This window comes from Schistocerca gregaria, chromosome 7 (assembly GCF_023897955.1).
Source record: "Schistocerca gregaria isolate iqSchGreg1 chromosome 7, iqSchGreg1.2, whole genome shotgun sequence".
NCBI classification, from domain to species: Eukaryota; Metazoa; Arthropoda; class Insecta; order Orthoptera; family Acrididae; genus Schistocerca; species Schistocerca gregaria.
Window position 1 is genome coordinate 192,959,660 of NC_064926.1, and position 26,149 is coordinate 192,985,808.

Sequence of the window (26,149 nt, forward strand, 5' to 3'; positions counted from 1 at the left end):
GTGTGTTGAATATAATTGTTTCAAGCCTCAAATTTCCGATCATATTCCAGAAAGGGTGGTGGTGACATTTTAATATTTTGGAATTGCTGTTGACTTTTTTCCTTTCATTCTTAAAGTCTGACCAAGTGCACCATCATGAGCTCCTCTGTTGAGCCATGCTTAGAACAGTTGACAAAATTCTCAAAAAACATCCTGGAGAGGAAACTGATTAGCATGCAGTAAAAAATAAAGTGGTTCCTCAGAAATCAAAATCAAACATGCTTTCAAAAGTAATGGGAAAAACACTTGCTTAGTTCTGTGTTGACGCCAGTATTGATTCTTTTTTCTCATTCCCTTTGTTGCAACAAGAATAATTCTGTGAATATGCAATGCCTCATTTTTCCTGAATCTACATCTACATCTACATTTATACTCCGCAAGCCACCCAACGGTGTGTGGCAGAGGGCACTTTACGTGCCACTGTCATTACCTCCCTACCTGTTCCAGTCGCGTATGGTTTGCGGGAAGAATGACTGCCGGAAAGCCTGCGTGTGTGCTCGAATCTCTCTAATTTTACATTCGTGATCTCCTTGGAAGGTATAAGTAGGGGGAAGCAATATATTTAATACCTCATCTAGAAACGCACCCTGTCGAAACCTGGACAGCAAGCTACACCGCGATGCAGAGTGCCTCTCTTGCAGAGTCTGCCACTTGAGTTTGCTAAACATCTCCGTAACGCTATCACGCTTACCAAATAACCCTGTGACGAAACGCGCTGCTCTTCTTTGGATCTTCTCTATCTCCTCCGTCAACCCGATCTGGTACGAATCCCACACTGATGAGCAATACTCAAGTATAGGTCAAACGAGTGTTTTGTAAGCCACCTCCTTTGTTGATGGACTACATTTTCTAAGGACTCTTCCCAATGAATCTCAACCTGGTACCCGCCTTACCAACAATTAATTTTATATGATCATTCCACTTCAAATCATTCTGTATGCATACTCCCAGATACTTTACAGAAGTAACTGCTACCAGTGTTTGTTCCGCTATCATATAATCATACAATGAAGGATCCTTCTTTCTATGTATTCGCAATACATTACATTTGTCTTTGTTAAGGGTCAGTTGCCACTCTCTGCACCAAGTGCCTATCTGCTGATCTTCCTGCATTTCGCTTCAATTTTCTAATGCTGCAACTTCTCTGTATACTACAGCATCATCCGTGAAAAGCCACATGGAACTTCAGACACTATCTACTAGGTCATTTATATATATTGTGAAAAGCAATGGTCCCATAACACTCCACTGTGGCACGCCAGAGGTTACTTTAATGTCTGTAGACGTCTCTCCATTGAGAACAACATGCTGTGTTCTGTTTGCTAAAAACTCTTCAATCCAGCCACACAGCTGGTCTGATATTCCATAGGCTCTTACTTTGTTTATCAGGCATCAATGCGGAACTGTATCAAACGCCTTCCGGAAGTCAAGGAAAATAGCATCTACCTGGGAGCCTGTAACTAATATTATCTGGGTCTCGTGAACAAATAAAGCAAGTTGGGTCTCACACGATCGCTGTTTCCGAAATCCATGTTGATTCCTACAGAGTAGATTCTGGGTTTCCAGAAATGACATGATACGCGAGCAAAAAACATGTTCTAAAATTCTACAATTTGTGTTCCTTGTCATCAGTGTTGGAAACTGGTGAAAATTTCATGAAGCAGTTGACATAATGGGCTGGGAAGTGCTGCCTCATCCCTCTTGTAGTTCTGATTTAGCACCTAGTGATTTCGATTTGTTTGGTGCACTGTAGGAGACATTACGTGGGAAGAGGTTCCAAGACAACGAGAATGTGAAAAAGTTAGTGGGATATTGGTTCAAACATCAAGATACAGAGTTCTTTGCAGCCGGAATAAAAAAGTTTGTAGCCCGTTGGAACAATTGCACAAATGTTCAAGAGGATTATGTTGAAAAATAGGAAAAGTATTGTTTTGTAAAAATACACACTTTTTTCTCCAGACCAGTTTGTCTCTTTAATTATCGAATGACACTCGTATGTGTGGAATTGGAGTCATGTACCTGATACAATTTAATATAAAGAATTTTGCTGTGTCTTGGAAGTCTGTGATTTAATCATTATGACTGAAAGTATATCGTACACACTCATAATTAACTGTTCCTGTGTACCTCTTGAGTTATGAACACAGCAATTTCATAACGGAATAAAGAAATAAGTTGTGTCAGATAAGGAGTAAACAGTGTTGCACTGCTGTGGTAGCAGAGGAATTGTAGCTTTCAATTTTGATTCTGTATTCCATGTGCTAATATAACAATGAAAATAATCAGTCATTGATAATATGATATAAACAGATAGATAAAAGATCTACTCCCCAAGTGGCGGCAGGGAACACACACACAAGATGATTTAACTTTTACAAGCTTTCGGAGCCAGTGGCTCCTTCTTCTGACAGAAGAGTTGAAGGGGAAGGAAGGGGTTCCTTCTCATCCTATCTGTTAAGTCTGCCCCCTGACCCGGGGTTCTGGGTGACTTTTCTGAACTGTACCCCTTTCCCTAATCCTCCCCAATGCTTTTCCTTCACCCCTCTTCCTTCCCCTTCAATTCTTCTACCAGAAGAAGTAGCCACTGGCTCTAAAAGCTTGTAAAAGTTAAATCCTTTATATTATCTGTAGTTCATTTTTATCAAGGACTTATTTGTTTAGGGAGAAAACTAATGTTTTGTGTAAACCAAGAAAAGTTAAATATTTTACTTCTTTATGGGCTATGCAAAAGGAATGTGAGGAGAACAGGTAAGTTGTACATTAAAAAGTTAGGGTGACAGATGTTGTCCAACAAGAATAACAGTTCAGTAAATGAACAAAAAAAATTTATTGAATGGGCAGTGGAATGGTATAAAGAGCATAAGTGAGAAACCTGCAGCGAGCAAGAAAGTGAAATGGATGTTCTAGTGGCTGCTGCTTCTTAATCTATATGTAAGCTCTCGAGATATTATCATTCCCTGTAATGACTCAGTCCTGCGTGATTGCATTTTGTTGTGCACAAACAGCATTCATCTTAGTCGTGTTACTTCCCCATGCGGTGTAGCATATCCCTTTGGCAAAGTAATGTGTTGCACAATGTCTACAGTACCAATGAATGATGATTGCCACCTGTGACAGTATTTCTTTTAAGTTAAGTAATTTTGAATGGCCTACTATATGGAAGTTTGTTTTTCTATTTGTGCATGTATTTTGGTGTGTCTGGATGCTGCGCATCTTGAAAATTAGATGGCAAGAACTTTTTTTTTTTTCTATGCATTGTGATATCTGCTGGATTGGCAGTTTATTCCATGCTTTGACATTCCGTCTAGGAGACGTGCTGCATTCCATGGAATAGAGAAGACCATGGCACTCAGGATAATATCACAACAGGTTACATTATTTAGTTTGACAGATATGTCCAGAGTTGGACAGGTTGTACATCTGAAAGAGACAGTGTCCAATAATTGTCTGTATATGCATATTTTTGAAGAAGGACTTTCTGTTGTTTGGTAGAAAGTGAGTATTGAGAAAACTACAAATGCCCACACAGAAGAGTTGCACGGGAGACAGTCCATGTACAAAAAAAGTTGCAGTTTAGGTGCATGGTTAATCAAGAAAATGCAGTACGTTATTTAAAAGTAATGACAATCATAATTTTATTCAAACATACACACATTTCAGATCATGGACCGCTTCAGCCAGCAGATAAAACCAGTAGAATTTCAGAAGAAACATCTGGACTGTAGCTTCTTTCTTCAACAAATTATGTTACTGATTCAGTGTATCTTACAAATCCTGGAAAGTCGGATGTAAGAAATGTCCATTATTGGGCTGCGTGGAAGTTACAATGGCCGAGGCAGGTTGAACATCAGAGGCTGTGGAATGGGAGAGCTTGGCTTGGTTGGTGGGAATTATGTAACTGGCTGTAACTTCATTCAAGAAACCACGTAAATATAATTTTGTTCCGAAGTGTTAGCAGCTGTCCCAGAGGAAATATCTGTTAAAGTTCACTGCTTTCTTGTGGCTAGGAAATCACTCAGTCGGCTCTCTTTTCGTGTTGCGGGATAGCATGTGAAGGAAATTATCAGTTGATCTGCACGGTTATCAGATTTGGTAGAACTAAAATTTTTTTGTGTGATAAACTCAAAGAATAGGTCTGCTTATGTATTGTGATGACCCAAGAGGGCATAAGACATCACATTTTTGCAGTATTTTCAAACTATAGATGGAGTCTCTTTAGTCTGTCAAAAGAAAAGGGACAGGAGAGCAGGAAAGGAAGGTTAGGATTTAGCATTTTGTTGACAAAAACATCATTAGACATGGAACATAAATCTCAATTGGGGAAGGAAATCACCCTGTCCTTTATGAAGGAACAACTGCTTCATTTACATAAATGAGTTAGGGGAATGATGTACAGGGATCCAAACTGCCATCTGCCAAAATGCTTGTCTGGTATCTTACCACTGTGCCACCTCAGTCAATACTGTCCAGTTCTTGCACCAGTGATGAAAAATTTGTGTTGCAGTTGATGGTGGATATTTTGAACTCTTGATGATACAAATAGCATTTTAGTGTTCATGACCAGTATGTAATTTCCTTGTAGTTAGTTTTGCTGGTGTAATTTTACAATGCAATTGTGTATCTTGAATCAAAACCCAAGTTTTTTTTCCCATATAAAGGTACTCTTTAACAATACTTATATGTCTGTTTCCTGTCTCACACATCCATTCAATTTATGACTGTCATATTTATTAGAGTGCTCTGACAGAAATGTGCAGAACTGTTACCACACTTGACACTTGTATCATCTCAGTTTCAGTGCTCTGTCCTTTGGGCTAGTGTGTGTGTTCAATCACTTTTAACCAAGTGTGATTAGAATCAATTTAAATTGAAAACTTTTCTCAACTGTTCCAAATTTCTAATGAAACTCTTATCAGCTTCATGAAGCTGGAGTTCCCCATCAGGTAAATGCAACATTTTTGTATGATAACAAGATCTTCTGCATAAGAACGTCAATCAATTTGACGTGAGACCTGGGTTTCTCCTGCCACATATAATGTTCAAATAAATTATGGAAATGAAATCGGGTGACATTGGCGACAACCACCAATAGTTTGATGAATGACCACCCCTCACTTTCAAGACAAAACTGCAGCAGGTAAGTGCTATGCAAGGGAATTTAAAACTTTGGTTTGCAGAGGGCTATTGAGCACAAGGTCACACATGCTTACAACAGCCGAGAAAATCGGCTATTGTAGAACGTTGTATTGATACCAGCCATCTTATGGAACATAACAGCATGAAGATACTGGCATTCACTTCCAGCTACAGGGATAGTGTTATCAAGGAAGCAGTTGAAATAAAATTAGGAAGTAACCTTGTAAATAGAGGTGGAGGCTTTTGCTTAAATTCTGCTCAGAACCCTGCGCTCTCCCTTGTCAAAAAACAAGAGGGACAGAGTTAATGATACCACACCTGTTGTTTAATAATTTTCACTTACGTTAGAAATTCTAGCATCAATTATCTTTGTTTGTGTGATGCTGCTAATGTTTTGTGTGTGTGTGTGTGTGTGTGTGTGTGTGTGTGTGTGTGTGTGTGTGTGTGTGTGAGAGAGAGAGAGAGAGAGAGAGAGAGAGAGAGTTGAACACTGTATATGTGAGCAGAAAGTCAAGAGTGTTAGTTTTTTCTTGTGATTGGTTGGATGTTGCTTCATGCTCGCAGTCTGACTAGGAATTTCATTTTTTAACTACCTGACATTTGGTGAAGTCTGAATATTTCCATGGCTCAGGGTACTATATCTGAGTGTCCTATCATAAATCTCGCCCATGCTAGGAAAAGGTTTAAATTTTGCACCAGTGCTCAAGTATTTGCCAGTGATTGATTTTATTAGTTTGTTGAACAGGCTATTTGTAAATTGTCTTCTGAGGCTGCAGATGAGTTTCAGAAGGAGGCATGCCATACACTAACTGCAGCACACCCACCCAAGAGTAATATAACAGCAGCAGAGAGGGCTGCTTTACGTTCACTTAGAGCTGATTCAGATAGTGTTACGTTACCTGTGGAAAAGCAGGATTACAGTGAAAAGATGTAGTGTTTACTAGCTGATTCAGCTTGTCACAAAACTGGTGCTAACCCCACAAGTGTCGCCAACCCCACAACAAGTGTCGAGAGAAAGACTAATAGTGTTCTGAAGAAAAGTTCCTTGTCACATGAAACTATAAAGACTCATAATATGTAGTGCTGTTTCCCTGAAGTTATATGGCGTTCCAAATATCTACAAAGAAGGGGTTCCTCTTTGATTGTGAATAACATTGGTGCTCTGACACATTGTGTAGCAAAACGCCTTGCTTCTCTGTTGAACCCACTAGTTGGTTGGTTGAGTATCACAGTAAGAACTTGGCAGATTTCTTATGTTAATTAGATGAATGACTCTGATATGCCAATCAGTTTTGATTGTTGTCTGTCTCTTCAGTCGTATTCCTCTGCCTGATATGTTATGGTTAATTGAGGTTAGTCGAAAGTGAAACAGGGAAGTCATGTAGTCATGTTGAGGTTAGGTTTGGTATTGAATTAACAAACCTATTTTGACAAGTGTTGACTTCCACTCACTTTTTATTCAGTGAACAGTACTATGAGCAGACAGATAGTGTTGTGATGAGAAGCTCGTTGTCACCTGTTACTGCAAATTTGCTTATGAAAGACTTTTAGGAATGTGCCTCCGTTTTGAAAACTTAGTGTTTTTTTTTTCCCCAGGTATGTTTAGCCTCAGGGCAGTGAGAATTTGAACAACTTTTTATAGTAGCTGAATTCAGTCCACCTGAATATTCATTTCACAATAGATGCCGTCCCTTCCTTGATATGTTATTCAGGAGGAAGGTTAATGACATGTTGGGACATGCTGTTTAGAGGAAGCGTATTCACAGTGATTTGTATCTGCAGGCTGATAGCTTTCACCATCTGACAGAGTGTGAAGGGCAACATCATACCTTCGTTCACAGCACCCACATCATTTGAACCCGGAGAGTTTCCTGCTGAGGTAACCCATCTGGAGCTTACTTTTTGTCAGAATGCATGTATTGAAAGACCAGTCAGGTGTGCATTGCACTATCGACCAACTGTGCACTTGGTGAATGATGACAATAAGGAGTTGGCATCAAGGTATTAGTCTTTCTGCATTATGCAGGGTGCATTTCTGGCAAAATTGGTCATGTTTTGAGGAAATATGATGTGAAATGTGTTTTCCAAACCCCCTCTAAGATTATGGTCCTTTCAAGTTCCATTAAAAATGATCTCGGTTTGCATAAGGTGGATGTCTATTGTACCCTTGCAGTTGTGGCATGCCATATATTGCTCACACTATCAGGATCAAAGAGGACTGGGGTACTGATCTTAAGCATGATGCACACTTACAACAGCCAAGCAAATTGGCTATTGCAGAACTTGGCACCGATCATCCTGTGGAATATAACAACATGGAGATTCTAGCATAGATTCAAGCTGTTGGGATAGTGTTGTTAAGGAAGCAGTTGAAATTAAATTAGCAAATAACCTTGTAAATAGAGATGAAGGTTTATTCTTAAATTGTATTGGAATCCTGTACTCTTCCTTGTCAAAAAACAGAGATAGAGTTAACACCTGTCGGAGTATTGGCAGTTGCCAACAATATCATCTATCTGCATTCCTCTGAGTTATTTGAAATGAATTTTTCATTCAAAAGAAATAAAACCCAAGTTTTAATCATTCTAATTTCTCTGAAACTACCACTCAAATTTTTGAGAGTGAAATGTGAATAAATTGGTCTCTTTGAGATCTGTTATCTTAATAACAGAAATTGCTTTAGGCCCCCTTTTTTTAAGCAAATGTGGTACCAACATATCTAATTAATGTAGCTTTCACAAGAGACTATACATTGTTTAGTGACAACTTGTATCATTCACCAATGTGAAGATAGAATTGCATATCTTAAGCATTTCTGGAAATATCTGAGATGAGAAGCTTAGCAAAATAACACTTTGTAATGAAGAAAAATCAAATAATTTCACAACAACTCATACTTATGCCAAGGTTTCATGTGCAAGTGGTAAGTAGTTAATTTCCAACAAGATCCAAAATATTATTTTTGAACTATTTGCGTACTTGCCAAATAAAAACATTGCTCATCTGGTGGAGCCATTAACTTATTTCTCACACTTACCAGTAATTTGTCAATTATGTAGTCCATTTACTCTGTTGGTGTTAAAGAAGTAGTAAAAATTCTTATGTCAATGATGATTATCGTGCCAGTCCAAGAAAAGTGGAGAGGTGTTATATGAAATGGAAATTTTTTGTAGAGTGTGAAACATCATATTGCTGAAGTAGTATACCAGTTTCATTTCCTATAGTAGGCTACACAACACCAGTCTGTGTGAGGACAATTTAGGATATTGTTGTGTTGCTGTAGTGTTGTTTAATATTTTGATTATTGATAATTTTCACAGTTAAAAAGACTGCTATTCTCCTGGCAGGCATTTAACTTCCCATAATTGAAAACCGGATTCAAAGCGTTTGTGAAAATTATTTAGAAAGGAATCAAATTTCTTCGCTACATTGTGTGCTTGTAAATTATTTTCTGTGCTAAATATATTTACTGAACTGAGATCAGTGTTTGTGTACTCATCAACAAGCTTTAAACCTTCTCTGCTCCTGTGTGCGCTTCAAGAAACCATTTGTATGATGAAGTATAACTTGTAATGTAATTGGACAGATACAAAAATCTACTTACCTAGCAGTGGCAGCAGAACACACGTGTAAAAGTATTTACATGTACAATCCTTTGGGACCAATGGCTTCTTCTTCTTCTGGCTGAAAGGTTAAAGGGGAAGGAAGAGTAGTGAATGAAAAGGACTGCTGATGTTTAGGAAATGTGGAGAGTTCAAAAAAGTTGGCCAGAACCCCAGATCAGGGGAAACTTACCGGACAGGATGAGAAGGAAAGTCGGATTGTTGGGGACTGCACTGGATGAGATTTGAAAACCTGAGAGCTTAAAGGTGAAAGATAGGTAATATACAAGACAGAGAGCACTGCTGAAACATGATGCATGGGGTAATAAGAATGGAAACCTAACTGCATTGTATGTGGTAGGTGGAAGGAGGGGCGATGGGGGGAATATAGTAGTCAGAAAAAGAAGATACAGAAAATTAAAAGGGAGTAAGGAAAGTAATAGTTAATGTTAAGAAATTCTGAGACTGAACAAATTAACATAAATTGAAGCCAGGTGGGGGACAAGAACAAAGGACATGTTGTAATGCCAGTTCCCACCTGTGGAGTTCTGAGATACTGGTGTCTGGGGGAAGAATCCAAATAGCACATATGGTGAAACAGGCACTGAGGTCATGATTGTCATGTTGTAGAGCATACTCTGCAACAGGTTACTGTGTATTGCCAGTATGCACTCTCTGCCTATGCCCATTCTCCTAACTGATAATTTGGTAATTGCCATGCCAAGGCCAAACAGTGTTTACATAACAGCTGGTATACCAACATGTATCGTTTCACAGGTGGCTCTCTCTTTGGTAGTACATGTTTTTACAGTTACAGGACAGGTGCAGGTTGTCGTAACAGCTGGCCTAGGACAAGTCTTAGAGCAGGGACGGTCACAGGGATAGGAGCTGTACAGTAGGGAAATGGGTGCTGAAGAAGTGTCTTGGCTGACAGTGATACTGCAGTGGTTTGGAGATCTACAATAAGCTATTCTAGTTGTGCTGGGCAAAATGTCAGAAGAATGGATCTCATTTCAAGGCTGATTTTATGAAGTCATAGCCTCGTTGAAGTGGCTGATTAATACATTCAAGACCAGGATAATTGGAGGGATCAACATTACCAGGATTGGGAGTGATGTACTATGAAATCTTCTTTTGATCTAGGCTGTTTGGGTAATTACATCCAGTAATATAACTGACAAAACACACTATCTAAGAGAGAGTGATTTGTGAAGCAACACGTCTTTTACCAGCTTATCAGTTGTTACATAAACACTGTTTGGGCTTTTGCAATGGCATGACTACCAATAAGTTATCAATGATAATGAGCAGACATAGGCAGAGCGTAAATAACGCAGAATGTATACACCCCAGGGGATCCGGGAAAAACCCGGGAACTTTTTTATCAAGGAGAAAACCAGGAAAACCTCGGGAATTTTTTGGAATTCCGGAAATTTTTCATTGTTTTAGTTTTCAGTTAAATTTTTGTAATTTAGGCTGAGAAGAACTGATACTCTAACAAATAGTATTACTTTAGACTGCTACTGCAGAATAATACTGCAGCAATAAAACATAAACCATGGAAAGAAAACCAAAATAGACTTAAGTTACAGAGGAAATGCACCATTTCCAACAACAAAACACAGTGCACACGAGTGCCTGCCAACACTAAAATGTGTCAAAGGCTTTAGGACAAAGACTATGCAATACTTAATAACAACAAACTGCTCCTGATGACCATGACATCACAACAATTTGCATTAGGTTCACTCGAGCAGTTCCCAGCAGGCTCGTGTGCAAGCGCAATTGAGTCACGTATGAGCTGCTTGAAGTACGGCTGTTGGCTGTATCAGCAGTAGCAACAAGCAGCCAGACACTAGCCTGAAATATTCTTCTGACGAGCCCAAGCTGCCAGATTCATGCATGTGCAGAGCAGTCTAAGTAGCAGCGCAGAGGGCGGTAGTCTCCACATGACCCATGTTTAGGTTTAGTGATTTTGCTGTTTCTTCTTCGTTTACAACTGTCTACGTCAAATGAAACCAAAACGAATTTTGGTGGCCGAGATCTAGCAAGTGAATTAAAATAAATTCATATAATTAGAAAAGGCTAAAATATGTTATTTTATTTTATTTCCAGGTTTTTGGCAGTCAAGCATTAATTGCCTTGCGGAACACTGAACTTATTTTTGTCGATTTCCTGAAGAAACTTAGCTTTTAATATTCTTTTCCACAGAGGCAGTCAATTTATTTCAAACAAAGTGTTTTATTCCACATTATTGGCTAGTGTCAACTGTTTGCTGAATTACAAGTGCCAGTTTTTATCCCCTTGCATGTGTGGCATAATGTCATAATAAAGGACCAAATATGAGACAATACAGTACTGATCTCCAAGAAAATTTGCAGCCTGAAAATCACACTGAAAAGCTTAATATCAGGTTGGAGCGTACTTCTTTGTTAACCTGGACATATGAATGTGCACTTTCAGCCAAATTATGCATTTTAGTCAGATTTACAAAATTCCATTGCTCTTGGAGTACCCTCTGATGTTCTCTTTCATTTATGACATAATGTAAGATCTCCCTATGCTATAGAGGTATGAACATGTTGGCTTCCTACATCATTGTCTCTGTGGCCACACAGTAACATTTTTTTTCTTGCACACTCTGACAGCTGCTGAAACAAATTCTAACAGGTCACAGGCAAATATTGCGAATGGTGGTGGAAAACCCGTACTTTCAACGTAAATTTCATTTTACGCAAGATGAATTATATTATGTGCGCGAATGTGCTTTGAATTTCTTAAATCACAGTGTGTTTGATTATCATTTAAATCTCAACAATGTGAGGACCAACCACTTAGCAGAATTTCAAGCTCAGGCGTTTACGTATTATTTAAGATTTGACTGGCACATTTGTGTGATGTATATTAAAGTTAACATGTGCAAAAAGACTATGACTGTATATAAAACCTTAACCATTCAAAGGGTTAATACGTTTTATGGTTCTGACAGAAAGTATTCTGTCACTTAACACAGAAAAAGTGCTGTTTCACACAGGATAAAGTGTATTTTTGACCGGTGCATCCAGGAATTCTTTTCCTTGTCCACATATACACCCTATACTGGAAACACACAGTATCCTATTGCAGAGCATGCTCTAGAACATGACAGTCATGACATTGGTGTCCGTTTTATAACATGTGCCGTCTGGATTCTCCCCCCAGAGATCATTTTCTCATAACTCCGCAAGTGAAAACTGACGTTACGACATGCCTTGATTCTTGTGATCCATCTGGCTTTAATTTACGTTAATTTCTTCAGTCCCAGCATTTCTTCAAAGTAACTATTCCTTCCTTCACTCCCTTTTAGTTTCCTATATCTTTTGTTTTCTGATTTCTGTATCCCCCTCCCCCACCACATACAATGCAATTAGCTTTCCAATCTTATTATTTCATGCGCGATGTTCTGGCAATAATCTCTGTCTTGTGTATTACCCTATCTTTAACCTTTAAGCTCTCAGGTTTTCAAATCTCGTCCAGTGCAATCTCCCAACACTCAGTCTTTCCTTCTCATCCTGTCCCTTAAGTCTCCCAAGTCCTTTTGTTCTGGGAGAATTTTGCAAATTCTCCCCATTTTCTAAACTTCACCAGTCCTTTTCCTTCACCCCTCTTACATCCTCTTCCACCACTCTGTCAGAAGGAGCCACTGGCCTCAAAAGCTTGAAAACTGAAATACCTCTGTATGTGTGTTCTCCTACTACCACTACTTGTTGAAGTAGACTTTTTATCTGCCCAATTACATTAAACAAGGGCTGGATACAACGTAACATTGCTGTAACATCAAGACGGTGAGTTGGTGAGTCACCACCTATGTTGACACAATGGAGGCCTGTGAAAAGAGTTTGTACAGCAAGCAGGAGCAGAACTCTTCAATGTACTGGAGTATGAAGACTGTTGAATGTCATAGTAATAGCGCAACCTCCCTAACATCGTGTGTACAAAGATAGAGTAACATTCTTGGCTCAAAATTGAACTGGCATGAGATTAGCGTACAGAAGAATATTTCCAGGGACTGTGTGAAGCATGTAGTGATGCAGCATTGTCCCACAGCACTGTCACATGATGGGTTAAAGTGTTCAGATTAGGCAGAGATACTGTGAAGGATCACCCCTACAGGACGACTCCATGTGGTGTACAATACAGTTCAACTCTTTGCTTCCTTGTTGGACTTTGATCTCCGCTGGACTGCTCAAGTTTTAGCAGCAGAAGTTGCAGTATGTAACAAAACTGTGGTCCACATTCTGGGGTACCACCAAACTGCAGCACATTGGATCCCTCATGAAATGTTCAAGGTGCAACAATTGGGCCAGTACCAAAGCAGAGGTAACGACTTCCTTCAGCACAGCATCAGTATCGATGAAACGTGGACGCACTCATATGAACCAAACTTGAAATGCCAACCCACTGAATGAAGACACCAGTGTTCTCTTCATCCACAGAAAATGCATGCTCACCCAGTGCAGTCAAAGTGATGTTCATTGTGGCTTATGATAGTGACATTGTAATGTCATCACATTTTACCACCAAGGGTGACAGTAAACATTGCCTACTACTATATGTTGCTGCAACACCACCTTCATCCAGAGCTCAGGCAAAAGTGGTGACATTTCATGGAGCAGCACCCCATCATTCTGCTTGACAATGCCCACTGTCACACCATTATTGTTGTTCAGGACCTCTTGCGCCTCTGGCAGTGCGAGAGTCTAAAACATACACCATACTCATCCAATGTGTGTCCCTGCGATTATAATCTTTTTGCCAAAGTGAAAGAACCACTATAAGGGATCGAGTGCAACACCAGAGATGACATTATCCGTGCCATAGGGTAATCAATAAGCGACACCAGCAGAAATAGATGTGCAGATGGCATAAGCGCCTTTCATATTTTTGGCAGAAGGTCATGCGCAACAGAGGTGATTATATTAAAGGTGTGTAACTATAAGTACCTCTTTCAGTAAAGTCATTTCAGAGAAAATAATAAATTAACTTATGGAACCGCTCCTGTGGCCTTTCTTGCCACTAGAGGTCTTCAACAGTTGCCTTTGGAAAATGGAAACCTCAACAGCTGCCTTTGGAAAATCAAAACAGGTTTCCAATGTCATCACAAGTGTTGATGTCTAGCTTTTATGTGGATGACTTCTTAGGTGGATCAGCTATGGAAGCTGAAGCTCAGGAACTTCAAACCAGGCTCACTCAACTACTTGCTTCTGGGAGGTTTCCACTGATGAAATGGTGTTCCAATAGAGTCACAAGGTCATGAAAAAAATTTCTGTGCAGGACAGAGAAATGTCTTTGCCTTATCATCTTACTGGCGAACAAGCCATAAAAACGTTAGGGATATTATGACACCTTGGCTCTGACACATTCCAGTGCCATGTGCAACTGAAGAGTCATTGGCTCTCAAAGGTTACCCAGTGCAATGTCCTGTCTACAATAACATCAACGTATGACCCACTGGGGCTTCTAGATCGAGCAGTCATAAGATGTAAATTGTTCTTGCAGCCGTTGTGACAACTAAGCCTTGATTGGGGTGAAACTCTTCCATCCAACCTCATTGATGAATGGAATGCTGCTTGTGTGCAACTGCCTTCCCTAAATGGTATTTTGATTAACAGGAAGATCATTCCTTGCCCCCAGTATGTTAAATTAGAAATTCATAGTTTTTTTGATGCTTCACAGTTGGCATGTGGGGCATGTGTATACGTCAGATGTGTTCTTCCTAATAGCAATGCGTTGGTCTCATTCACTGCAACCAAATCTCTGGTTGCCCTGTAAAACAACTGGAATTACGTGGTGCTCTGCTTCTTGCTAGACTCATTCACAAGGTGGCCAATGCCTTAGACATCATAGATAGTGGCGCCATTCATTTCTCCACGAACTCCGCAATAGTTCTCTATTTGCTGCAGCTTAGTCCTGGTCATTGGAAAACTTTTGTTGCCAACAGAATCTCTAAATCCAGGAACTGAGTTCAGTTGCCACTTGGTGATGCGTCAAAAAGGAGGATATTCATGCTGACCACTTGTCACATGATAGTAATCCAGCTGCTTTGAGTTCACTTGTTGAGTGGTGGTCTGGTCTGTCATGGCTAACCATTCGCAACCTCGACTGCAACACCTGCACTCCACTTAGTGTAGAAGACGCACCCGACAGAAGGTGAATACAAGTATCCTTGGTGTCAGTCATTAAACTTGATGATAAACTGCTGTGTAAATATTCATCATTCAAGAAAAGTTACAGATTTCTGGCCTATGCACTGAGGTTTACTAATAACAATCAGACTAGATAACTGAGCCACTCACTCCACAGGAATGCCGAAACACTACCAAAAGGGCATTTGGCACAACTCAACATAGTGAATATGGCAATGAGATTGCTTTGTTGAAGGCTAGTTCCCCTGTTCCACATAATAGCAAATTAAGGATTTGCACCTGTTTGTTGATGCCGAAGGTATTTTATGGGAGGAAGATTAATGAATGCTGATGTACCATATGATGAGTGCCATCCTATTATCATACTGCCTAAGCATCATTTGACAAAAATCCTCTGGGAGGCAGGAATTAAATGCATGAAGTCGCATCTCAGATGTGACATCAGCAATGCAATACTGACACTTGAAGAACTGAGAACTGTGTTAATTCAGATAGAAGCATGCTTGAATTCAAGACCATTATGTCTTCTCTGTGATGACCTACATCCTCCTGCTGCTCTCACTCCTGGTCATTTCCTAATTGGACAGCCCCTTGATGCTCATCCTGAACCTTCTGTCATTGAAGTTCCTGCCAACAGGTTGCTTAGATGGCAAGCCTCCCTTGGTATGGAGGCTGGGTGTCATTGACCAGCTGTTTCCCGGTCCTGATAAGTGTATGCGTGTGGTGAAAACTGCTAGTGGGCAGATTAAAAGGCCTATAGCAAAACTGTGTCCCCTGCCTAAGCAGTGAATCAGTCAAGTGTTCCCTCAGATCTGTGTAGTGGCATATGATAACAGCACCACTGCCAAATTACCATTTACTGGAACAACCTCTTAACTCATAAGATCAGCTTGAGAAGCTGTGGATGTTTCTTGTGGACTAACTGCTCTCATTCCAATTGTTAGTGTATTCATGTTTTATGTGCGTTGATATTGTGTCTAGTTATATTTTTATTGTCCCCCCCCCCCACCCCCCATTTTTTGTTAAAATTATAGTTCTTTGAAACATGAAAGAACTCATTTTAGAGTGGGAGTATGTTTGGACTCTGCTTCTTACTCCAAGAGCCATCTACTGGCAGCTTCCAAACTGGGCAGGTCAGACTGTCCAGTATAGTCTGCTCCCTGTCGGGAGACCTTGCAACCTACGTGTGGAAGTGGATGTTCTAGGTCCATTGCGCGCGCAGGTAAAATTAGCCACTGTTGTTACGACCGAGGCAGATAGCTTTGAGACCCTGTAGCGGACGGGCGTGTATGTCTCCCAGATGAGACAGGAGCCACAGTTGGCGTGCTGCCTGTACGTGTTGTCAAGTTTATTCTAATGAACACTTATACCGTATAATTTGTTCTGTCCAATTATTGTGAGTGGAAATAAGAGAGGGGCTATACACTCCGATGTACCATCATGGATAGAAGAGCCCATGCGTACAGTTCTCATTATTCAGCTCTTGCATTTTCAAAAACTGACTATGGTCGTTGATAAATTATAACTTATACAATTTGTGTGTTCCACTCATCAAATTGTTATTTAAGAATTGTATGTGTTGGTGCTAAAAATGTGGATGTCACTTAATTTTTAGGAAATCTGAAGACAAAACACCGTGGTAAGATGTGAACAGTAAGGAGCAAACATTCAGCAACTTGTATTCCTCTCTGTTTCTTATCATTCAGTAAAATGCAGATTATGAGATCAGAAATAGTACAGCACAGATGACTGACAAAGCATACTAAGGAATGTTCAGTTGAATAAGATAAAAAAATATAGCTACTGTCAAAATATAAATATGATTCCTTCTGTGATGAATAGAACAACTGTTCTCTTAACTTGTTAAATGTTTTCTTCATGCAGCAATTCAAACCTGCTCTGGGGTTAATACCTCATCTATTACTTCCACCTCTTTGCACATCACTTTGATCCTGATTTCTTAGTAAGTTATCCCCATTATATTACCTGCAGTTTTGTTGTCTAACAATGAAAACAATCAATTTTTGGCAGTATAATGTAATTGGATACAGTAAAAAATCTACTCAGCAGGCCATGGCAGAACACACACATAAAAGCATAATTATAACTGTGTTTTATGTGTCTGTTTTGCCGATGCTTGGTGAGTAAATTTTTTAATCCATCTTATTACGTTGTAGAGTTCTATCTGATTTTTGATCTCAGTTATGCTTCTTAAATCTAAATTAGGAAAGACCTGGTTTCATGCTATTGTTCTCTGCTTTCTTTTTTAATTTTAAAGTGTGTGCAAGGTTTTGTTCTTTTCTTTACATAGTGTATAATTGTCCATTGAGGCATTTTGTAGATGGGTCCTCTTTTATAAATTTTGTGTTCTGCTGTAACGTTATCATATGCTGAGAGAAGTACAGTGAAGAACACAAAAATTGACTGGTGCATGTCACACCCAAAGTAGATGTTCTGTACAGAACATGAATTAATTGAAACATAAATATTTTTAGCTCACTTTGAGAACATCCTTAAATATTCCACATCTGTATCAATTTTATATAGCTAGTCTTGTGGCCTCAGGGAGCATCTGCCCTCTCCCATGGTGGAGCGTGATTGATAGTGGGTAGGTGGCGGGGGTGAGGAACTGTGTGTGTGTCCCATTATGATCAGTTTGGCACCAACTCCCATTATGTTTGAAACATCTGTTAACTGGATGCTGTCATTGCATATCGTGAATATTGTATGTTACCATGTAAAGCTCATTTTATAACTTTCGTCGTCTTTGACATAAACATGACACACGTTTGCTGATGTCAAAACAATTGCAGGAGGATGACAAAGCTGCTCATGAAGGATACAAAACACATTATTTCTGTTCGTGATGTAGTTAGTCTTTGAAACATTTCAGAAAGTGTTTGGCAACTCTGTGAACATTCACATTATGAGTTATGTGCCATTGTCAACAGAATAATGAGAGTAGTTCTGATACTACTTGTATGTGATCAAACCTGGGTATAGTCTGGCTAGGGACCAGAAGTGTTCATATGTTACTTTGTCATGAAATTTCTAACAAGCCTGTACTGCACCAAATCTCAAAAGCCCTCAGCTTGACTTACCATAAACATTTTCTGTGGAAAATAACACAAAACAATTAAGCAGTTTACATTTGCCAACAAAATGAGCAGTGGCCAGCAGTGTAGCCCCACAGATGGGCATTGCAATCAAAAAATGCTGGGAACAAAGTAAAAGTCCTGGTAGAGCTTTGGTGTACAGAGGGGTGGACAGCCATCATGAAACCTTGTATGTAAATTTTTTGTGGTAGAACTGTTATTACCAGCATCTCAGAAAGCTAGGTAATTGTTACACTTTGATGCACACTCATTTTTCGCATGAAGTCGAAATGTATCGAGCGAGGTGGCGCAGTGGTTAGCTCAGTGGACTCGCATTCGGGAGGTCGACAGTTCAATCCCGTCTCCGGCCATCCTGATTTAGGTTTTCCGTGATTTCCCTAAATCGTTTCAGGCAAATGCCGGGATGGTTCCTTTGAAAGGGCACGGCCGATTTCCTTCCCAACCCTTCCCTAACCCGAGCTTGCGCTCTGTCTCTAATGACCTCGTTGTCGACGGGACGTTAAACACTAACCACCACCACCCACAAAGTCGAAATGTATTGTACAGAGAATTACTGTGGGAGAGACACTGAACATTGGATGTAAACATTTGTATAGCATTCTTTGTGTGACTAAATGAGATGCTGCTTTAATAAATAAATATACGGAGTGTGAAGACTCTAAAAGCTAGCATTCAGTTGAGAACCACAAGCGATTTTTAAGGCCTTGTGCCAGCAAATGGTGAATACATTTTTGTCGTCTTTTGGTTGGACTGTAATTACCTGTGTCATGTCTGTACTACGTAAAATGTTTTATTCGTGGCTTTTTATGTTTGTAGGTGACGGAGTACCATGAGAAAATAAAAAAACCAATGTCATTAGACATTATCAGGAGAAAACTGGATTCGACGCATCCAGAACACTACAGTAGCATGCGTGATTTTGTTGCTGATGTTCGTCTTATATTCAACAATGCATATTTGTTCAATCCGGTAAGTAACTTAATTCCACTTTACAATATATCCAATACCATTAGGTAAAGTCTTGTTTTTCTGTGAATGTTAGTAGTCCATTTTGTGTGGCTGCAAGGTATTTATATGCAAAATAATTACAAAATTGCTGTTTACTGTAGATAATTTGCTGATCTTACTTAACTATAACCCATGACGAAACATTTCAGCTGTAAGATGTTTTCAAAATTTTGATGTGGCAGACACTACCAACCAGAGAGAACACTGCAGTTGGGTCTGTTCTTCTCCAAGATAGTAAATGTTAACACACTACTGGCTACACAGTCAAGATTGTCCAGAAAATCTGATTTGAAATGCTTGAGTATTTATTTTATAATACTGCCCTCAAAATTGTGTGATTGCCTTCTTCCTGCAACTTACTTGCATTTGAATTATGTGGGGAAATGTTGCTTCATAAACTTTGCTGCTTAGCTCCCAAAAATCAAAGATTGCAGAATGTTAAGTGGGCAGTTTGAAGGGGTTAGAGGAAATCTACCGCATTAAAAGTACCTGAAGCTACTGGGAAGGGTTGGGGAACTTCATAAATTCTTGGAATCACTTAACATTTTCATTTGCGTATAATTTATTTCTTTATTAATTATATGGATTTGCTTTTGAAATCCTTCTCATTTGATAACTAGTACAACATGAAATGCCTCAAAACAATTATTAATTTAAAACTTTATTGGCAAAAATTGAATTGTTACCAGTTCATTTAAAATGAATAGTTACCAGTTGAAAAAGCAATATTTTTGATGCATTGGGAAATAGATCTGCCAACAGATGGAGAACAATATAATAATTCCAATCCCAAAGAAAGCAGGTGTTGACAGATGTGAAAATTACCGAACTATCAGTTTAATAAGGCAAAGCTGCACAATACTAACTCGAATTCTCTACAGACGAATGAAAAAACTAGTAGAAGCCGACCTCGGGGAAGATCAGTTTGGATTCCGTAGAAATGTTGGAACACGTGAGGCAGTACTGACCTTACGACTTATCTTAGAAGAAACATTAAGAAAAGGCAAACCTACGTTTCTAGCATTTGTGGACTTGGAGAAAGCTTTTTACAATGTTGACTGGAATACTCTCTTTCAAATTCTGAAGGTGGCAGGGGTAGAATACAGGGAGCGAAAGGCTATAAACAATTTGTACAGAAAGCAGATGGCAGTCATAAGAGTCGAGGGGCATGAAAGGGAAGCAGTGGTTGGGAAAGGAGTGAGACAGGGTTGTAGCCTCTCCCCGATGTTATTCAATCTGTATATTGAGCAAGCAGTAAAGGAAACAAAAGAAAAATTTGGAATAGGTATTAAAATTCATGGAGAAGAAGTAAAAACTTTGAGGTTCACCAATGACATTGTAATTCTGTCAGAGACAGCAAAGGACCTGGAAGAGCAGTTGAACGGAATGGACAGTGTCTTGAAAGGAGGATATAAGATGAACATCAACAAAAGCAAAACGAGGATAATGAAATGTAGTCAAATTAAATCGGGTGATGCTGAGGGAATTAGATTAGGAAATGAGACACTTAAAGTAGTAAAGGAGTTTTGCTATTTAGGAAGTAAAATAACTGATGATCGTCGAAGTAGAGAGGATATAAAATGTAGACTGGCAATGGCAAGGAAAGCGTTTCTGAAGAAGAGAAATTTGTTAACATGGAGTATAGATTTAAGTGTCAGGAAGTCATTTCTGAAAGTATTTGTATGGAGTGTAGCCATGTATGGAAGTGAAACATGGACGATAACTAGTTTGGACAAGAAGGGAATAGAAGCTTTCGAAATGTGGTGCTACAGAAGAATGCTGAAGATTAGATGGGTAGATCACATAACTAATGAGGAAGTATTGAATAGGATTGGGGAGAAGAGAAGTTTGTGGCATAACTTGACCAGAAGAAGGGATCGGTTGGTAGGACGTGTTCTGAGGCATCAAGGGATCACCAATTTAGTATTGGAGGCCAGTGTGGAGGGTAAAAATCGTAGAGGGAGACCAAGAGATGACTACACTAAGCAGATTCAGAAGGATGTAGGGTGCAGTAGGTACTGGGAGATGAAGAAGCTTGCATTAGATAGAGTAGCATGGAGAGCTGCATCAAACCAGTCTCAGGACTGAAGACCACAACAACAACAGATGGAGGTGAGCAGTTTCACGAGTGCCCTATCCTTGTAAAAGCATACTTATATACTCTGTGCATATGTATATCTTAAGTACTTGTCTCCATTGTATTACGATGATAAATCCTATATTGTTGTTAGTGATACTTGGATAAATAAAGCGAATTGACTCATAACTCTGGTTTGTGGCCATACATTAATGCATCATTCCTGCATCTATAATTTTCATGAGTCAGCCATATCCTTTCCTTTCATATATTTGGTCCATTAACAAAACATATTTAACCATCCTTTTATGTTCCTTGTTGAATTCTCTTCTGTCAGGTACACAACAGCATTGTCTTAAATATTTACGGATTTTAGTAATATTCTAGCCATTCATACTGAAGGTCATAATCCACTGTGAAACGCAAAAGCAAATGGTAACAATCCCAAGTGGACTTCCCCATACCCGTTAATACATCAGTTTTTAATTCTATAGGAACATCTTCCTGACAAGCTGAATATTCAAAGAAGTTTCATGGTTGCAGGAAGTCAAAGTTCACTTCACTCCACGATATTTCAACTGGGTGCCTGTTTATTGTGCTTGGGTGAGCCATTGAAGACTGGTGAAGATTTCCACTGCCTATAATTTATCAGCACACATCAGATGTCCTTAGAATAATGCTTTCCTGCCCACCGTCCAAGGTTGCAGACTTTCTAGAATCGGTGAAGGATGATTTGTTATTCCAGAAAGCTGGACTATAGAAAATACTTAGTGAATGTGGTATGCCTTATACGAGCCAGACCTCACACACTGTAGAAGAATACTGTACCACACATCATTGCTGTACTATCCTTTTGGGACCAACCAAATCTGCTCTTGCTGAACGTTATATCTCCACCGAACATTCAGTGTAGAATGATAATGCAATAATTTTGGCCACACCTACATACTTTTGAGACTCCATTATTAAAGAATCTAAGGAAAATGTAATGACTCGTGGTAGCAGGAACCTGATGAATAATGCATGGAAATGCATCATTTCCACTAATTACTTGAAACTGCGATGACAGAGTACACCAGTGGCCTTTGTGACTGGTAACTTTGAGGAGTCTGAGTTCTGCAATTCCATCAGCGATTGTGCTGCCCACCAGGTAATGTTGTTAGTCCGTTATCATAATCTTAAAGCATGTACTGAATACATATAGCACACTAGTAAATTGCAGAACAGGTGAAGATTTCCTCAGTCTCGATTGAGGATAGCTGACATGTGCCCAGTCGAAATGTCATCCATTCACATGAACTTTGAATTTCTGCAAGCTCAAAACTTCTTTGAATGTGACATGCTGTTGATAAAGCATGCCACAGTAATCACTGAGCTTTTTATCAGAAATTTAATGTATTTTTATTAAAAATTCCAAATCTGTTGTGCCCAAGTCTTCCACCCTTATTTTGTGGTTTTACTATCTGTCACATTGTATGTTTCTTGTTGTCATTCTCGTATGTTCTTCATTTTTTTTTTTTTACAGCACTGTGTTCTCCATTATTGTCATCATATTTTATTATCTCTGTCTTTTATTCATTTACCACAAACATGGTTCATGATATCCATGCAAAGAAAATGTATTAGAGTTGTAGGTGATAGAAACTAAAATTGCATGATTTTCATGCTGTACTACATCATCCCTAGATGAAAACAAGAGTGTGATCGAATTTGAGAAGCCACTGTTGACATACATGATGCGGCAGTACCAATCAATTAAAGATCACAGTCTTCTTCTACTTCATAAAAGGAAAAGGAAAGAACAAAAGAGTTGTTTCTTCTATTCCAAAAAAAGAAAAATAAGGAATAAAAGAGAAGTTCAAAAGGATAAATTTATAAATTTAGCTCTGATTTTTGTGGTAGCTTTCACCTGCCATCTTCCACAGTCGGTCCTTGAAAACAAACTAAGAAAGTTTCTCTGTGACATCTCCTCCTATTCCTTAGAAGACTTTCTCTTATCATGATGTGTAAAAGGTAGTATGTAGGGAGAAAAGGAACGACCTTAGAAATGTAGAAAGTAACCATATGAAAAAAAATAATTTGCACTGTGAGTGTATAATGACTCATTGCACAACATTATGATTTATTGTGCAAAATCATTTATGGAATGTGAATCTAACTCAAAGGGCTTTTTTTTAGCACCTAATACACCTCTATCCGTGCACCATTAGTAGCACGTAGATATATAATCTGTATTTGTAATGAAGTTGGAGTTTGTATGCCCATATGTGCAAATTTTTATGCATGACATAATGTCCTCTAGAATGAGGCAGATAACTGCCTACTTGATTATCAGATTGTTAGATTGACAATCTGCTGGAAGAACATGCAGATTAATTCAACAGATGCCTCTGGAACTGCATGATTGGTATGATGGCCCAGTATCAAAAGTAAACACCCAATTTCCCAGAGCTGCTTGCTCCATTTCTTGGTTGTTATGTAAGTGGGAACTTCGTCACTTGATTTCGGTCCATACTTTTGCAAAAAACGACTTTGTATCAGTGTCACAGACTTTAGCTCCATGACAGAAAGCACATGGAACATCATCTGCTGTGGATTACAAAGGGCTACTGATGCTCATTTATGCGAACAAAGCAGTTATGCATGTTTGCGTATGGCACCAACTGCCACAAGCAACATTTTGAGTTACCGTACTTGTAAAAGCAACCCGCCAATAAATAGCTCGATTGTGTCTCAAGCTATTACATTTTATATTATTATCCGTTTAACTCAGACACCCTGCTTTTCTTTGTTTATGACATTGTTTAGCGTACCACCATCAAAGATCTAAACTTAGAACTTGTAAAACAATACTCATCGTTCGTTTCAGTGAAGCCTATAATTCAATTTAATTTGTAGATTTGGTAAAATTTGTAGATTTTATTGAAACTGACACTGAATATTCTTTTATAAATTCTAAGTTTTTATCTGATGATGGCAGTAGTCAAAATGATATTATGGGTAATGAAATGTATTCAGCAAAATACATGGCTTTTCAAAAATCCGCAATGATTGCAGACTCATTCAGGAAATTTATTTCCTTTATTAATAAGTGTCTAGGGTGACAAATGAAAAGACTATTTTACTCAATTTGTTGATGAACTGAAAATTCCATTTGTTACATCACAACAATTAACCGACTTGGTCTCATTTCCTCACACAGGCAAGTGCTTGCAGCATATGCTGAACATTGTAACTCTTGCCCTCACAGCTGATTGACTTTGCCTCACCCACCTCACCATTCGAGCACCAATTTAACTGCCATCATTTCACTATGAAAGAAACATAAAAGAGTCCTCAACTTCTTATCAATATATGTTTGTCAATGCAACGTATTGGGTATCGTGGTACTTTCATCCCAGTTACTGGTCACCTGGAGTGCACACAGGATCTATACTTAGGGTGTAGGGTTCGGTTTGAAAACCAGTTTCATGTAAGTGGGAGGGCTGGAGGAAATGTAGCACAGATCCTTACAAAATAAAACTCATAATTATTGAGAAACTCAATTTCTTTATCATGAAATATACCAGTGTTACCACTTCACACAAATACCTAGTATTTACTATGTTCTTAACTTAGAGAGTATGGTTTATATGAGACTTTTATACATGAAAATGTTTACTGCATTAACTTTTTTTCCGAGCTTATTGCCATTGGCCAGCAACATTAGAAAAACATTTGATATTGAAGGTACAGCACGGTTGGAGCAATCTGGTGTTTTTGGTCACAAAGAAAATAGTGAACAGCAATATAGTTTCCAGATTTCATTGCAAATGGCTATAGATACACATCCTAAATGTAAATACTAATCAAATATCCAACTGTCGTCCAGTTGTTACTAAACTGTCACATTTTTTGCGTTGCAGAGCAATATGCAAGTACTGTATTGTGTTTGTGCTGGGTATGCCCATGTTGGTCACTGAAGCATTTCATGTGATAGCATGATGGAGGACTGAACCAAAGTGCTGACTCAGTGGAATAGATGTAGAACTACTGAAAGATGGGAGACTTTCCTAGAGATGCAGGAAAAGCCTCCAAAATAATTCGTAAAAACAAAACGATCTTATGTTTCACTTATGGATATTAACAGGACTTCAAAAATAACACCAGGAATTTTTAAAAAATGTTCAAGGATAACTTATTTCATTAATAGCAACCACACTGGGTATCTGATGAGCAAGTGGGACATCAGAGACAAATAGTAAAGGAAACAACAGGATATTAGCTATTTCCGTGACCTGCTCATGTGTGATCTGTCAAAAGAAGGATTATCATTCAAAAAACCCATGCTAAATATGGATTCAGAACACCCAACACCAAAGTCAACAGTAGCTACCATCAGATATATCCACTTCAGAGGACGACTGGCTTCATACAAAATCATTTTTTTTTTTAATATATATGTGGTGCACAATAATTTTTGTGAATACTTTGTAAATAGTAGGAGGAGGCAGATATGTCTGTAGAGTTTTGTGCCTAGCCTGTCTCCTTTCTTGTGAAGCAGAATAATTACAAAATTGTTCACATTTTGAAAAATTAGCTTCTTCTGCATATATTCTGTACACAATTGTGCTATCTTCTTTTGTATGCCATTACCTCTGTCTTTAATCATTTCTATTGAATCACTATCATCTCCATGGACCTTCTTAAAGTCTTGAATGCCTGCAAACACATAATCTGGAATTATTTCTAGAAATTATTGTTTACATTATTAACTATCTGTGTTTTTGATTCATATCTTCAACTGTGCAAATATGGAAAGTAGTCTTGAAATGGTTATAGAATTTTCTCTCTATTGTTAGTTACTGTGGTGTCTAATAAGTAAACTGATGATAAAATGGGTAATCTACTGAGGATGTATTTGTTTCTTCGTCTTCATATTCCTTTGTTGTAAGTTGGTTCACTTTTAGTATGTTTCTAAGTGCTGGTGCACTGTAGGATTCTGCT

At 38.7% G+C, this 26,149-nt stretch overlaps 1 protein-coding gene across 2 annotated transcripts in view; it reads left to right on the forward strand.

Annotated features, from left to right (window-relative positions):
* Positions 1–26,149, forward strand: part of LOC126281260 (transcription intermediary factor 1-beta) — a 124,995-nt gene that overhangs the window by 81,304 nt on the left and 17,542 nt on the right. For both annotated transcript variants that reach the window (XM_049980062.1, XM_049980063.1), the window contains exon 14: positions 18,895–19,047. In XM_049980062.1, the coding sequence (XP_049836019.1) occupies positions 18,895–19,047 (153 nt within the window). The remainder of the gene's footprint in view (positions 1–18,894; positions 19,048–26,149) is intronic.